The sequence below is a fragment of the Haliotis cracherodii genome, unplaced genomic scaffold (assembly GCF_022045235.1).
Source record: "Haliotis cracherodii isolate W230 unplaced genomic scaffold, xgHalCrac1.p SCAF_4, whole genome shotgun sequence".
Classification (NCBI taxonomy): domain Eukaryota; kingdom Metazoa; phylum Mollusca; class Gastropoda; order Lepetellida; family Haliotidae; genus Haliotis; species Haliotis cracherodii.
Genome location: NW_027266297.1, coordinates 5,106,609 through 5,121,564, shown reverse-complemented (window position 1 = coordinate 5,121,564; position 14,956 = coordinate 5,106,609). Strand labels below are relative to the sequence as shown.

At 43.7% G+C, this 14,956-nt stretch overlaps 1 protein-coding gene across 1 annotated transcript in view; it reads left to right on the top strand.

The window, feature by feature from the left end:
- LOC139479105 (potassium voltage-gated channel protein Shaw-like) overlaps positions 1–14,456 on the top strand; it is a 94,110-nt gene extending 79,654 nt beyond the window's left edge. Inside the window, exon 3 of the mRNA XM_071261871.1 lies at positions 9,215–14,456. Within this exon, the coding sequence (XP_071117972.1) occupies positions 9,215–10,288 (1,074 nt within the window). The 3' untranslated portion in view covers positions 10,289–14,456. The remainder of the gene's footprint in view (positions 1–9,214) is intronic.
- The last annotated feature ends 500 nt before the right edge of the window (positions 14,457–14,956 follow it).

Here is a 14,956-nt window from a genome sequence, read left to right as displayed (position 1 = left end):
GCACGAGTCGCTATTCGGCTTGTCTCGGAATAACACGAGTTGGTTACTTCGCTGATTGCACGTCATTGTACCCCGGCTGCGTGGAACGTGGTTCATAATATCAATCACTGGTTCGTCTAGTCCAGACTCGATTATTGACAGGCAGTAGCGGTATAGTTTGAATCATGATGGCTGCATCGTTTAGCAACAATTTAACAATCAAACAAACAAAAAATACCGCCACGAGAGCCAAAGACGGTTTGCAACATATCGACCGACGGAGACCCCGTTTTGAGTTCCCTCACTCTGTACTTATCTACATTAAACAGAGTCATTTAACAGCCCCTGCACAACGTACATTCCAGTATCATGGGTTCATTAACAGTCTACAAATAGAGTAGCGGGTACCATACGGTCCATCTTGGCTGGGTCCCTATATCAGTCACAGATAAGACCCCCGCAACAGATGTGTGCACGAATCTACCTACCGTTGTGGAGGGTTCTCGAATGACGAGGGAACCCGGACAGTGGATGTGGCCCGTCTGATAGCAGGTGTTGGGGTCAGATTAACATACAGACTATTACAACGGATGGTGCCATTGGCATACTTACATCCGGACAGCACTTGATTGGAATGCCTCTGGTACCAACGGCGGTTCCAATATAATGTCATTTGGATGAGAAGGCGGATGCTTTGTATTCGTGCTGTCTCCGAGACAGAATACCGGACGAATGGCGAATATACTGATATATCTGCCATTGGGGAGTCCAGGATCAAGAGGACTTCTTTTCGAAAGTAGGATTTGATGTCAACGGGGACCTATTTCCTGCAGAAAGCGGTTGTCTGGAAAGTTCAGTAAGGCCATGTAAATGGATAGATCCAATAAAAATTATGATTATCATCATTATCATGATCATCATCATTATTAATAACTGGTGTTTCGGTGTGGCAGAACCGAAGCCCTAGAAACCCAGGAGTCAAGTTTGCCAAACGCGGGCACCCATTCACCTACTCTCCGCCAGCGGCGTCGCTTAATTCTCCTAATTTGTGACCCCAGACAACACTGTCAGCAGTACCACTGGGCATGTCTGGTCAGCTAACGTCTGTCATTCTGTCATAAATGTTTCAAATCAGACAACCCTACAGAGAATCAACATCTGTCTGAGACCCAAAGGAAGACTGTCCGACTAACAACCAAACAAATCCCAGGGTGTCAATGTAAACAAAAAGACAGCAACATACATCAATAGATGGTGATAAAATACATTGGCCGTTCACATTTTTCAAGCAACTGAGCCGGAATGTATCTGATATGAACCAGTTTGCTAATGTACATATAGGTCCACGCTATTGAATCAATAACCCAAAATATTAATCATTTGGCTTATAAAGGATAGAGAAGCGTACCATGAGGATCATAAAGGCCTGTGCTTGTGGACCCATGCTGAAGTATCGCAGTCAATAACAGAAGGTGTACATTACTTGGTTGATATACTGACTATACTTAACGTAGCAATCAATAACACTATTTAAATCACATACTGGCTAAATTATACGCCACAGTCGACACTACCAGGTATAACTTATTGGGTGTATATATATAAATATATTGCAGTCAATAGCTCAAGAATGTGTTTTTCGCTTTAACTTTGATAAGAAAATAGATTATCTGACAAATATATGTTTGTTAGTTGTTTAAGGCCTCATTCGGCAATGTTCCAGATATATGATGGCGGCATTTAAAATAATAGACTGGTTATGATAAACCAGTGATTGATATTACGAGCAATGTTCCGCCATCAGCGCCATAAACGTCGAAATCCCGTGTCAAGCAACAGCAGACAGCGGACAGTTATGTGATGGAAGTAAGGTAGAAATACTGTGTCAAACAACAGCAGACAGCGGACAGTTATGTGAAGGAAGTAAGGTAGAAATCCTGTGTCAAGCAACAGCAGACAGCGGACAGTTATGTGATGGAAGTAACGTAAAAATCCTGTGTCAAGAAACAGCAGACAGTGGACAGTGCTGTGAAGGAAGTAACGTAGAAAGCTCTCGTGTCAAATCCATTATGTCAAATACAATTAGATTCAATGAGGTCACATAACGACAATGACAATAAAATAAAACCAAAGAAAGCAACAACAAAAACTATAACCAGGTAGACTCATCTTTCATTCCTGAACATTAAACTTGCAGTTAGGAAAATTAATTTGGAACATTAAGACTTCAATGAGATTTATTTGGCATTTCAATCAATTCTCTCGAGTGCACGTGCCGCAGATTATTCACAAGCAAAAAATAAATGTCAAAGAATTCAGAGCACACATCAAAATCCTCCCCATTTGCATAATCTGTTTTTATTGACTTCATTACATTGGCAATATTTTACAAGCGGACAACCATTGTTGCCATGTGTCTAGATGCTCCCAGTAGAATAAATATCAAACTTCATGTTATTTATAGCCAATCAACGACAACCCCATGAGAGGCTTAGACAGAACTAAGTTGATAGCATACGAGTGTTTAGCTTGATAACCATATCATAGGAAACTATAGGAACATAATTGTTATCTATTTTGAAAAACTTGTTTCTGTCGCGTGATTCTCAAAACTTGAAAAAAGTATTTGTTTAATGGGGCTAGAAGAAACTCGTGTCTGACAGTCCTCAATTCTGTGGTGTGGTCTTTGTGACTAAGAAGGTTAAAACAAGGTCAGACTCTGACCTCTAGTTACAAACTGCCATGAGTCATTCTCGCCATGTATCATTGGCCGATACGCGCCTTCTCCCGACAATCCGGCTTCACAAATGAAAAAAATATAACTTTTATTTTCTCGTCTCATGTTCCATTAATCAAAATTAGGTCTGCTCCCAGCGTGGTTGTTTGAATGTACGTGCATTATTTATAATATGGATCTGCCGGTGTGGCTAATTTGTGACCGGGAAACACGAGATGAGTGTTTCACTCTGTGCACGTGCCAGGGCGCCTCTGTGACGCCTGTAGTCGCTCCCCCTCCCCGTCCTTCCCCCCACCCCTCCCCGACCCACCCCACCAAAAACTGGCCGTCCTTAGTAAGAGGATCATGCGCCAGTGAGCCTAAGCATTGATTAGCCAAACAGTTCAACATATTTTTCGATGGTGTAAGAGGGGAGCCCCGAGTTAACCCACTGTAGCGAACCCGAGGCAGATGGACACTATGAATCTCCCAGCGTCTGCAAGGCGAGGATGTCAATATCGTTTATAGGAAATCATTGACTGTCGGTTGGGAGACATGTTTCAGGAATTATTTCTGTTGACTTAGAGTACAGCATTACGTCTTTCATTATTTCTATTTTATAGGGGTCTGTATTCTATTGGAGTTGTCAACAAGCTGTAACTAGATCACATCCTGCAAACTGCACCGCTACACGAAGATGTGATAACCGCAACTAACTCCTCAGACTCTCTGTTAACCTCGAATATATCAATGCACTTTGCCCAGACACGACTCGGCCAATGCTTATATAATTCAGAAAGTGTGTATATTTGTTTGATTGGTGTTTATTGATATGACGGGGCCTGTAAATAATCGATCGGAGCCAGACAAACCAGTGATAAATATTATGAACAAAGTCCCAGGCCGTCATCCAGGTCACAGTCAACCAAGTCACCAAATCTGACCTCCGGCTTCATTAAGTCGCCATGCATAGGCGACTGGAGACCTCGTCTACCTCAGATTTCCGGGGACCGCCCCCGTGGTCTAATGGTAGAGCTTGAAGTCAGTATACTGTGTCTGCGTGGGGTATTCATGTTAAACTGCGGCATGGTATCTCAGTGTGCTAGCACTATAAATCGGCATCAGTCCGGACTAGTACAAGCAGACACACACACACACACACACACACGCACGCACGCGCGCGCGACGTTAAACCCCATTTCACCTCACCACCTCAGATGTCCGGGTCATAGGGATGATTGTAACCAGACAGAGTTTAGTAACCTGGCGGTAACATATGCAGTTCTGACTGTGACTTCACATCGATAACATTCTCCCAAGCGTATAACAATAAGGTTGAAATGACCTAATGACGATTAAATTGCTTTCATTATATTTGTACTCAACCGAAGACCTGGGTTCGATTCCTACACTGCGAATTTCTGTGAAGGTTTTACTGGTGCTGTTATGGAATTGCAGCGTAAGAACCTACCCTCTCATGTATAAGTAACTTCGGGAACCTTGGCCTGTTATCCCCACGCTCTTGGGTTTTACCATGCTTTTGGTTTTCACTAGATCTTGCGTATTTCCACTCTCGAGTTTTACCATGCTTTTGGGTTTCACTAGGTTTTGCGTATTTCCACTCTCGAGTTTCACCATGCTTTTGGGTTTCACTAGGTCTTGCGTATTTCCACTCTCGAGTTTTACCATGCTTTTGGGTTTCACTAGGTCTTGCGTATTTCCATTCGTGGGTTGTACCATGCTCTAGGCTTTCGCCATTCTATTGGTTTCGCCGTGTAAGCAACGTACATGATGTGTGTTCTTCTTGGATTTCCTCCCACTTCAAGTTGACGCGCTATACTTATAGTGTGTATATACACGATGACACAATTCAATCTCATCACCATAACCCATCATCACCTATTACCCAACTTCTACATCTAATCTTCTACATCACTTCCCTCTTGTCTTCTACATCACCACGCCCTTGTCTTCTACATCACCTCGCCCTTGTCTTCTACATCACCTCCCCCTTGTCTTCTACATCACCTCCCCCTTGTCTTCTACATCACCTCCCCCTTGTCTTCTACATCACCTCCCCCTTGTCTTCTACATCACCTCCCCCTTGTCTTCTACATCACCACGCCCTTGTCTTCTACATCACCTCGCCCTTGTCTTCTACATCACCTCCCCCTTGTCTTCTACATCACCTCGCCCTTGTCTTCTACATCACCTCCCCCTTGTCTTCTACATCACCTCCCCCTTGTCTTCTACATCACCTCCCCCTTGTCTTCTACATCACCACGCCCTTGTCTTCTACATCACTTCCCTCTTGTCTTCTACATCACCTCCCCCTTGTCTTCTACATCACCTCCCCCTTGTCTTCTACATCACCTCCCCCTTGTCTTCTACATCACCTCCCCCTTTTCTTCTACATCACCACGCCCTTGTCTTCTACATCACCTCACCCTTGTCTTCTACATCACCTCCCCCTTGTCTTCTACATCACCTCCCCCTTGTCTTCTACATCACCTCCCCCTTGTCTTCTACATCACCTCCCCCTTGTCTTCTACATCACCTCGCCCTTGTCTTCTACATCACCTCGCCCTTATCTTCTACATCACCTCCCCCTTTTCTTCTACATCACCACGCCCTTGTCTTCTACATCACCTCGCCCTTGTCTTCTACATCACCACGCCCTTGTCTTCTACATCACCTCACCCTTGTCTTCTACATCACCACGCCCTTGTCTTCTACATCACCACGCCCTTGTCTTCTACATCACCTCCCCCTTGTCTTCTACATCACCACGCCCTTGTCTTCTACATCACCTCGCCCTTGTCTTCTACATCACCACGCCCTTGTCTTCTACATCACCACGCCCTTGTCTTCTACATCACCTCGCCCTTGTCTTCTACATCACCACGCCCTTGTCTTCTACATCACCACGCCCTTGTCTTCTACATCACCACGCCCTTGTCTTCTACATCACCACGCCCTTGCCTTCTACATCACCACGCCCTTGTCTTCTACATCACCTCGCCCTTGTCTTCTACATCACCTCGCCCTTGCCTTCTACATCACCACGCCCTTGTCTTCTACAACACCTTGCCCCATCCTCTACATCACCATGCCCCATCTTCTACATCACCTCGCCCCATCCTCTACATCATCACCATGTCCCATCTTCTACATCATCACCATGCCCCATCTTCTACATCACCTTGCCCCATCTTCTACATCATCTCCACGGCCAATCTTCTACATTATCACCATGCCCCATCTTCTACATCACCTTGTCCCATCTTCTACATCATCACCATGCCCCATCTTCTACATCACCTTGTCCCATCTTCTACATCATCACCACGCCCCATCTTCTACATCACCTTGTCCCATCTTCTACATCATCACCACGCCCCATATTCTACATTATCACCATGCCCCATCTTCTACATCACCTCGCCCCATCTTCTACATCACCTTGTCCCATCTTCTACATCATCACCACGCCCCATCTTCTACAATATCACCATGCCCCATATTCGACATCACAACGCCCCATATTCTACATTATCACCACGCCCCACCTTTTACATCATCACGCTCCATCTTCTACATCACCTCGCCCCATCTTCTACATCATCACCACGCCCCATATTCTACATTATCACCACGCCCCATCTTCTACATCACCTCGCCCCATTTTCTACATCATCATCACGCCCCATCTTCTACATCAACACCACGCCCCATATTCTACATCATCACCACACCCCATCTTCTACATAATCACCACGCCCCATCTTCTACATCATCACCACGCCCCATCTTCTACATCATCACCACGCCCTATCTTCTACATCACCACGCCCCATATTCTACATAATCACCACGCCCCATCTTCTACATCATCACCACGCCCAATCTTCTACATCATCACCACGCCCCATCTTCTACATCATCACGCCCCATCTTTTTCATCATCACCTTCAATCTTCTACATCATCACCACGCCACATCGTCCCATCCTCACCACGCCCCATATTATATATCACCACCAACCATCTTCTACCATTATCACAACCCATTGTCTTCCATCATCATCAACATCATCATCATCATCATTATCATCATCACCATAAGCCTATCACCTCACATTGTTTGTACCCCATGTCCCACCTTGACGCAGGCCACCCAGCAACCATTGCTCCAGTCTCCATGACACGCGTTCCTGGAACACGGCCTAGTGACTGAATCATATGAAATCATGCAATCGATAGCTGGTTGCCGATGGGAGTTTCTCTAGCGTGTTGGGCAACCATTTATCTTAAACATCCGTTTTCTTCAGCATCTCAGAAAACATGTTATTTCTCGCATAATTTGAATTTCGATACGCGGTTTTGATCCAAGCTTGGCTGCGCACGCATCTTTCAGTGGCTCCCTCTATGGAGTGACTCTAATCCAGGGAGTGATGATGAGATTGTGACTCGCGGCGGCGCCATCGACAGACTTGACTTTGATGTCACTTCATCAGAAGTTCACTGTCTGTGCAACGTCTTAACCAACAGCTTGAACGATCTCGCCCATAGCTTCACAGTGACCTTTACCACACAAATTCGGCGAAATAATCATAGCTTTCTGATGTTTGCAAACCGGTTTTCGGAAATGCTTCTTTGTCATAAAGACCCCATTAAAAAAATAATCTATACTTTTCATTTGTAGTAACTACCTTATATTGGGTGTTAGATTAGAATGGCATGTTAGGACTGAAAATGATACCTTAAAAACTCAGCTTGTGTATGATTTGTTGGTTGAATTGCTTCCTTTATTGATTACATTAATCAATAATAATTGTAGATTATGTAATGAATTTAATGAGACTGTCCAACACATTGTCAGTGGATGCCAAGCTTTGGCTCAAACACAGTATCTCAATCGACATAATGGTGTAGCTCGATCATTTTGTTACCGTCTTCGCCATGCTTGTGGTCTTGACACAGAGGTCCACCCATGGTACGCCCCGGAATATGTAGAGGGCGTCATGGAAAATTACCAATACACAATTCTTTGGAATAGCCCCATTTAGAGCCTCAGACGTATCCAGGCCAACAAACCTGATCTTGTCCTTTTTCATAAATCCAATGAAATCATTTATATCATTGAATTTTTTGTCTCCTTTGACACAATTGTGATTGACAAGATTGAGGAAAAACATGGCAAATATGCGGACCTCGCATAATAATATTATAAGAAGCATGTCAAGACTCATGATGAAAACAAGGCATTCCACAGTTTTCTTAAACGAGCCAAGTATATGGGACATACTCTCAATGTCAGTGTTGATTGTGTTGATGGCTGGACAGCACAGAAATGAGTATCAACCAAGCGAAGTGTCATATCAAATCGGTCTAGACTCAGTTTTTCAAGGAGAGGCTCTCTAAACGACAACTGCATAGAGTTTATGTGCAGTGTGTTGGGGAGTCCATCGCTTGGGTGAAGTCAGCTGGCCTGAGAAGTGAAACAGGAGGCTTTCTGTTTGTGGCTCAAGACCAGTCACTTCCCACTAGAAACGGTCAATGTGTGATTTTGCATCAAAATATAAATATGAAATGTTGAATATGCAATTAATTTAAGGAGATTGTCCAACACATTGTCAGTGGATGCCCAGCTTTGGCACAAACATAATATCTTAAGCGACATGGTGGAGTGGCTCGCCATGCTTGTGGTTTTGACACAGAGGTCCATCCATGATACTCACGCCTCGCCCAATATTTCTCTGCTAACCTCATTTGACACCGTATACGGCAACTACAGACACCATAACTGATAGTGTACATCCTTCGAGGTTAGGGGAAAATAACATATTCTTAATTCACTTTTACTTTGCGTGAGTTCATTAGAATATGTGGGTGCAAGCCCATTTCTGGTGTCCCCCGCGCTCAACTGGTGCCCCTATCGATGAATGTTGTATATGAAAACAATAAAACCAATCAGAATGCGCGTATGATTTTAAGTACTTCGGTCAAAGAATCCCCTAGGAATAAGTTTGGATTTTACATATGTCTTGCACTTAAATATATACCCAAGATATAGATAAATGTGTTTCATCATACTGCATAATACTGCCACTTCCGATGTGTTTTCAATAGCATCTGGAATAAACACGATATACGGGGGAAATATACGTGAATCATTACGCAATGAGTAGAAAATTCTTTTGGCTATGCCCCTTTGCGCTAAGACGGAACCTAATCGCAAATATGCACGAGTCCCCATTCGGCTTGTCTCGGAATAACACGAGTTAGTCACGAATGAAACCAGGGCGTGACTTGATTCGTTGGTTATAAATAACAACTATACTGCAAAGAGGCCGTATGCATTTACGGGTGGTGGCGGAAGGTAGTGTATACAAACCGTTAAGTATTGACGATGAAGATCCGAGACTCAAGATCTGAGTCCCACAAATGGAATTCTTACACACACTCAACCGTTATATACAAACTCTGTTTTTCATGTACGTCTTTTCTTCTACCACAGGTGTACGGCGTGACGTCGTTTCTCTTCGTGGTGACATCTATAGCGGGCTTCTGTCTGGAAACACTGCCGGCACTCCGACCTCGACTCAACGTCTCCAAACCCTGCGACGGCCAACAAGAAGGTATCGCAAGCGTTCTCAGTTCCCACGAAGCCCTCAACGTGCTGGACGTCATCTGCACCGTCTTCTTCACATTGGAACTCATACTCAGGTTCATATTTGCCCCCAACAAGCTCAAGTTTGTTCGGTCGATGATGAATATAATAGACTTGTTGGCCCTCGTGCCACTGTACGTTCAGGTGATATTCCAACACTCGGCGCTCCAGGCGTGCTACCTGAACGAGCGTCTCGTGATTGAGATCATGTTTATACTGCGCATCATTAGGATGTTTCGTATCTTCCACCTTGTTAAACACTACCAGGCTCTCAAAGTGCTTGTGTATTCTTTGAAGGCCAGTTTACAGGAGCTTTTGATGTTGTTTATATTTCTTCTTATTGGAATGCTTGTCTTCGCCACAATGATTTACTATGCAGAGAGAAAAGACGCTACAAGCCCTAGTGATACTTTCAACACAATACCAGTGGGCTTTTGGTGGGCCATCATAACTATGACTACAGTTGGGTATGGTGATGTGTACCCCAAAACGCCAATTGGTTACATCGTAGGGACGGCTTGTTCTGTGAGTGGAGTATTGTTGGTGGCGCTTACTATTCCCGTTATTTCCAATAACTTCACGTTGTTCTATAGACATGTTCAGTCCCGCGGGGACACACACAAGGACGCAGACGACTCCTTCAAGGTGATAAATGACAGCTCCCACACCATCGTTAGAAAACCCTCCGCTGCCTCCACTTTGGTGGAACCATACATGAATGGTTCAGTCGGTATCCATGACAATGAGCTGAAGGACAAGTCATCGCCAATCTTTGTTCCAATTGCCAAGTTTTCGGACGCCAATTCCATGACGGACATAGTACTCCAGAAATCATTGTCAGACTACAGCCTCAAAAGAGATCCCTCTGTGCGCGCGCATTCTGATGACGGGGTCACGTACCAAGGGGAGACAATCTTGTAAGCGCCACTCTTTAGGATCAGTTAACACAATAGACTCAGCTCTAGATACAGGCAGTCGTAAATTCGCTTCACTTCAATTTCAATTTTGGTGGTGCAGAAACAATGTCGGGTCAAGGTTTCGAAATATGGCTGGTGAGACGTCAAGCCGCCGCTACCACTACAAACCACGTTGCGAGTTCACGAGTTTGAATAAATAAGACATTCGTGCACCGCTCGGCATCTCCGTGACAGTTGTAAGGAAGTGAGACATATGCACTCCGTATCAGTCAAGGATTACCGGAAGTGATTACCCAAATACAGCGCCATCTGTGCGGAAGAGGGTCAATATAATTGGCCACTTGTGATGGAAAAAAACGAACTTGTTCAGCGAACGTAGTCTATGACATTGGCAATAATAAAATATCTGTTCTGAATTCTTAGTGAACATCAAATAATCCTGAGATGGAGGCTCACGACTGATCTATCGGCTAGCATATTGTGTATGACGTCAGTGTGACGTGGCTAATTGTAGCGCAGGCGCAGAGCCTGTGAATTTGATAATTCTGGCCGCAAGAGCCAGATGTGTATATACCAGCCATAATATTCTATGCGATCCACTTTTTATGCTATGCAAGTTTGATGGATTTCACTTATCATGTTGCTGGAGTTTTCACTTCAAGTATTTCACAACCATTCTGTTGACGTGAAATGCTGGATTGACCTGTTTTATATAATGCCACGGCATGGCAATCTTGTACTGAATGATTTTGTATTGGTAGGCGTAATAGAAAGGTTTGTGATATGCAATTGCAAATATATGTACTGTTTCTCTTGCCTTGACGGTAGCATTCCTAATATCCGAGATAAATGTAGATTAGATAATCGGGATTCTCGCTCACACTTCGTTATTTCTCTTCTGTTCATATGCAAGCTTTGGAAAACCATTGTTTTGAAAGGTTTATATCAAAGAAGTGGGACACTTTCCCAAACAATTCCTGTAGTTGAAAGTGGTTGACTGAAGAAAAAGTCGGAATAGCGATGGTGACCGAGCATTCCCGAATGTCACGTTGAAGAAAGTTGCCTGTTAATAGTATATACATGCCCAGCACGTTCTACACGGTCTAGAGCGCATACGCACATTCCTAAAATAGACGTGCATATGTATCAGTACGCATTCACTGAGAAGGACTTCTGCATCTTAAGAAGATTGTTGTATTATGATGTAGTTCCAGCTTGTACCATCATATTGTACCACTCACGGGTACATATTTAGCCCACACCGGTGAGAGTTGTAGCATCAGCGATGATTTGACTGTAGATAATGTACCTGTACAATTATAGCGATAATTTGTGGAGGGTAGCGTGCACTCCCTTTTAAACTGATACATATATCTCTTTTAATCTTAACGGGGTGTTTTGGTGTGTCAGCGTGTATTGCTGTGTATGGTGCTTCTTCTGCAGCGTGTACCCAACAATCCAGCATTCTGTTCATATGGGAGGTTTCTATCATCCAGCGGATGTCATACGTATTCTTATTGAGACTTTACCTTACATCTTACCCGGTTTAATGGTTCAGAGAAACAGCAAAGACTATAGCGGAATAATTAGTCCTTCCAGTGACTGTATCTACTTCCTCCTTCCTCCCTGTTCACCCTATTCACATTCCTCCAACCCACCCACCCCCATCCCCATTCACACGAACCCCCTTCAAGGCCCTCACCACTACCAACCCTCATCCTTTCCTCCGCCGGTAGTCATTCTTCCTTCCTTCCTTATATTAGGGGCATGGTGGTCAATTTGTCTAAGGTGCCGTTATGTAAAGAGTTACGCGCCTTTGCCGCTTCAGGGTGTGTTTCAGGATTCCCTTATTGTGGCAAAAAGCTAAGACCGCTATATAAAGAGTAACGCGCCTTTGTAGTTTCAGGATCCGTTTCAGGATTCCTTGATTGTGGTAGAAGGCTAACACCGTGATGTGAAGTGTATCGCGCCTTTGTCGTTTCTGGATCCGTTTCAGGATTCCTTGGTAGAAGGCTAAGACATGCGCCCTTTTTGACTTTCCTCACTCAGAATGCTGTTTCATAACTGTAATATTGTTCAAAGCGGCGTATTTATCAGACTTATTATCAGACATCTAATGACATTTCGTCTTCACGCCATCCTTCCATGTGTAGAACACACTAGCACACACACACACACACACACACACACACACACACACACACACACACACACACACACACACACACACACACACATACACACACACACCTTTGACACCCTCCCTCCTCATATGACGGTGACCAATCATCTTCCTAACCCATCACCTACTCTTCATCTTGTTCAGTGACAATAGTCTCACAATGGCGATTGCACAGGGAATTGCATCAACAACGGAAACTCGCTGTCTTATGTCAGAAATGGTCGTTAAGTTTTTCAGGATGCTACTTAGATTGGTAGCCAAGGTAACAGGCTGTTCCGAGAGATGTGTGTAAGGGGATAATTAAAATGTTTTTTATTTGGTCGGTAAGATACCAACGGTTCTCTCAGCAAGCTTATAGGTCTCATTGAATGCTTTCTTGATCGCCAATGTTCCATTCTGTAACATGTCATTAGGGTATCCTTAAATTCTTTTGAATCGGTCGTTAAGGTACCAGACTCTCCTGTGTGAGTTTACATTAAGGTGACCAACTGTTTTAGTTTCCCTTTAAGGTACCAGACTGTTCTCTACAATGACCATCACGTATCCGGGTGTGTCTATACAAGTCTTTCAACTTTCAACGCTTTCTAAATGGTCGTTTCTGAGTTGATAGCCTTGATAGACGTATGATTTCGAAGGTCGTTTTATCACCTTGATGAGTTTGTCGTGACCATCCTGGAATTGCGTAAAAATGTAAAAATGACCACGTTCTGCATCATCATCAGCATGATGTTGCGGTCATTAGAGATGTTTTTAGAATAGCTCCACACTCATGATGGGTTCTCTCCAGGGACGTATGTCGACCTTCTAAATCATCTACATCAGTGTCATTGCTTCGGGGAAGAGTAGTTTCTGCCAAAATCAGTCTCAGCATCTTTCAGTGGTCTCCATTCGTACGCCTTCTCCCCACCGAGTTGTACACGTGTATGGAATGTATACAGGCTGGTTCATCCACATTACCAAGCATGCACTTAACTGGCAGCTTCTTCGTGCTACGGTAGTTCACTTTGACTAGTTTCCTCTCAGTTTACAAAGTAGTATTTTACAGTTTGTATCATAACGTTATCTTGTTGACTTCTTTACAATTATAGATTCATCGACTGCTAGTATGTCTTTGTCACATTTACGTTTAGAAGTTTATCACTTTTGAGAAGACATTATATCCAGTGTGTGGCACATTCCATCTCATCCTCGTATTGACAGGGTGCATTCTACCCACCAACATCAGCATTTCCTCACTGTCACCCACCCTAATCATAGTGTAGATCCCACCGTTTCCACCCACGCCTACCACTGTACATCAAGACGTCAGTCGTATGTAATATACTTATATATATCAGAGTTTATCTGCTAGTTTTTTCGTTGTTGCTGATTCTGTTCTTGTAGATTGTATTCAAGGACAAACATGTTTCAGCTTGGACCAAAATTGTTTATTTCCTTTGGTGCGGGTTCACCTTGTTTGTTACATTACCTTTCGGTAGCTTCTGTTTCAGTTGAGTGTCTTCCAGTCATGCTTGTCACCTGATATTGCTGTCATGCAGCTAAGAGTAATGTACATTTCCCATTTGTCTTTCTGCACTACTTTCCCCCGTATACTAGAGCTGTATACGAGAGCCATGCAACATCCTGCCCCACCTACAACACCAGCAGGCTTCAGTAAGGGGAGATAACTGCATCTTCTAGTCTCCAAGCAGGGGAGACTACTCCGGAGATTCATTATAGATCCGTGTCTTTGCTATATGACATTACACGTGTGCACTGTGATTTTAACTACTTCTGGTTTGCATTTTGCTGTAGTTAGGCGTTGACGACCGCCTTCAGCACGCGCGGAGTCAGATCGCGAGTGACGTCAGTGTGCACGTTTTGTCTTGCCGCCTTCAGTTAGTATTCTTGCTCAATACCAACTTCGTTATCTCTTATGTTCCTATTCCCGGGTGGAATAGATAGCAGACATCTTGTCTCGTCTGCAAACCGTTAATAAATTATTTTCTTGAACCACAAAATGGTGTCTGTTGAATTATAAATGGCGTGGCGTTCACATACCACGCCATTGTCACGCCACCTTGTTACCTCTTGACTCTTCTGTATGAGGTTTAAAGAAATATTATTTATTGTGTAACTTTTTAAGAAAGACTTGAAAGGGCAATACAACTTCAAACTGACAGCTCGTGATAAAACAAGTCACAAAGCATTTAGCGTCACAACCAGCCTTTACCACTGGACCCTCGCCACCGGTTCTCATAGAAGTAATCTACATTATCTTTTGTCAATAGAGCAACTCAGAGTGTGATATAATGCAGGTACAATGGAACAATCCCGAAGGAACAATCCCCATGCAGGAATATTGATTCTCTATCAAAGAATACAAAGTAATTACGGAGGCAGGTAAATATTAAAGCAAAGGTATGTTCAATATTTACTGCCACGACCAACATGCCGTTTTGTTGGCTTAGTTGCCACTTTAAAAAGAGATGTTTACACTGCTATTTGGTT